We start from the raw sequence: 1,377 nt of genomic DNA, 5'->3' as shown, positions 1-1,377 counted from the left end.
GGGCCCGAGCCTGGCGCAGGCCAGGAACGTGTGGGGTGCGGAGCCGAAGTGCTGCCGTAATACCTGCAATAAAGCGCAATGAGACCCTGATCCAAGAAGGGGAGTGCCCACCGCTGCTGCGCGTGAAGCTCGGCACAGGTGATTTTGGATAGGGGAGGTAAGCAGACTCGAATATACCCAGCCACGTGCAGCGACAGTGGGACTCCCCATGTTTTGGAGACGGTGCTAATGTCTATACCGGGGGGAGGGAGCGGACCGAGGCTGCATTACCGTTTGGGTGGCAGAGGGCACCCCGGATCCTGAGAGTCTGAGGCGCTGAGACCACTCCTCTGCTCTCGGGCTGGGCGGATGAAGCGAGTCAGGCGAAACACGCTGCCCACACACCTCCGTCATGTCTCCTGCCGGCACCCCAGGCCCCAGGAGCCCCGCAGCCGGTGTCTCCGCTCGCCTCCCTCTGCAAAGCAGGGAAGAACCCCCACCCCCTCCAGTTTAACAGATGGGGAAACTGAGGCAGGCGATCGTCCCAATCGGTGGGATCGAGCTCAGACCTCCCGCGTCCTCCTTTGTGAGTCTCCTTTTCTTTTTGCCCCCCCAGGGGCTCCAGCTTCAGATCCAGGACAAGCTGATGCACCTGGAGTCACTGAACTGGCTGTACCGCCAGCTGGGGCAGGCCGACGAGGCCGGCTGGCAGGGCCGGCTCCGAGCCGCCGTCCAGGACAGCAACCAGCGCTGGGACGACCTCCAGACGCGGGCGGCGGCCGTCTGCAAGAGGCTGAAGGTAGGGGCGGCTCGGCTCGGCTCGGCTCGGCCCGGCCCTGCCTGGCGGGGAGTCGGGGCTCTGTCCTGGGAGAGGGGCCGAGCTAGACAAACCGGATCCCCAGCAGATACAGGCCCTGACGGAGCGACCCCGTTTTCCCGTCACAAAGGATTTGGCCCTGCTATAGAAAACGATGGCACTAAACGATGATAAAAACCCAACCTCCCCCGTCATTGTAAATGGCTGGGGGGCCGGTGAGATGTGCAGCAGGTCTGTGGTACCGGGCCCAATTGCCAGTGAACCCAATGCCCCCCCCCGGTTTTGTTTTCTCCTGTTTGTCCCCCCCCCCAACCCCTCAGTATGTCGTGAGCCAGCGGGAGGAGTTCGAGTGGGAGCGGGAGGCCATCCAGGTGTGGCTGATGGAGCTGGACCTGCGGCTCACGGACGTGGAGCACTTCTCCGGGGGCTCCTCGCTGGAGAAGATGAGCCAGCTGCAGGTACCGGGGTGCGCCGGGGCAGGGAGGCCTCGTGTGAACACCCTCCGTGGCACGCTGCGTTTGATGTCCCGCTGCTGCAGCGAGCAGGCTGGGGCGCTCACCGGCGGGTGCTCGCTTTTGGGC

At 64.4% G+C, this 1,377-nt stretch overlaps 1 protein-coding gene across 1 annotated transcript in view; it reads left to right on the top strand.

Moving 5' to 3' along the window:
* The first annotated feature begins 173 nt into the window (after window positions 1-173).
* LOC106722708 (nesprin-2-like) overlaps window positions 174-1,377 on the top strand; it is a 1,984-nt gene continuing 780 nt past the window's right edge. The window contains exons 1-2 of the mRNA XM_025214301.1: window positions 174-778; window positions 1,117-1,357. Coding sequence (XP_025070086.1) covers window positions 497-778; window positions 1,117-1,357 — 523 coding nt within the window. The 5' untranslated portion in view covers window positions 174-496. The remainder of the gene's footprint in view (window positions 779-1,116; window positions 1,358-1,377) is intronic.

Source organism: Alligator sinensis, unplaced genomic scaffold, assembly GCF_000455745.1.
Source record: "Alligator sinensis unplaced genomic scaffold, ASM45574v1 scaffold107_3, whole genome shotgun sequence".
NCBI classification, from domain to species: domain Eukaryota; kingdom Metazoa; phylum Chordata; order Crocodylia; family Alligatoridae; genus Alligator; species Alligator sinensis.
This window is presented reverse-complemented; position numbering and strand designations above follow the sequence as displayed.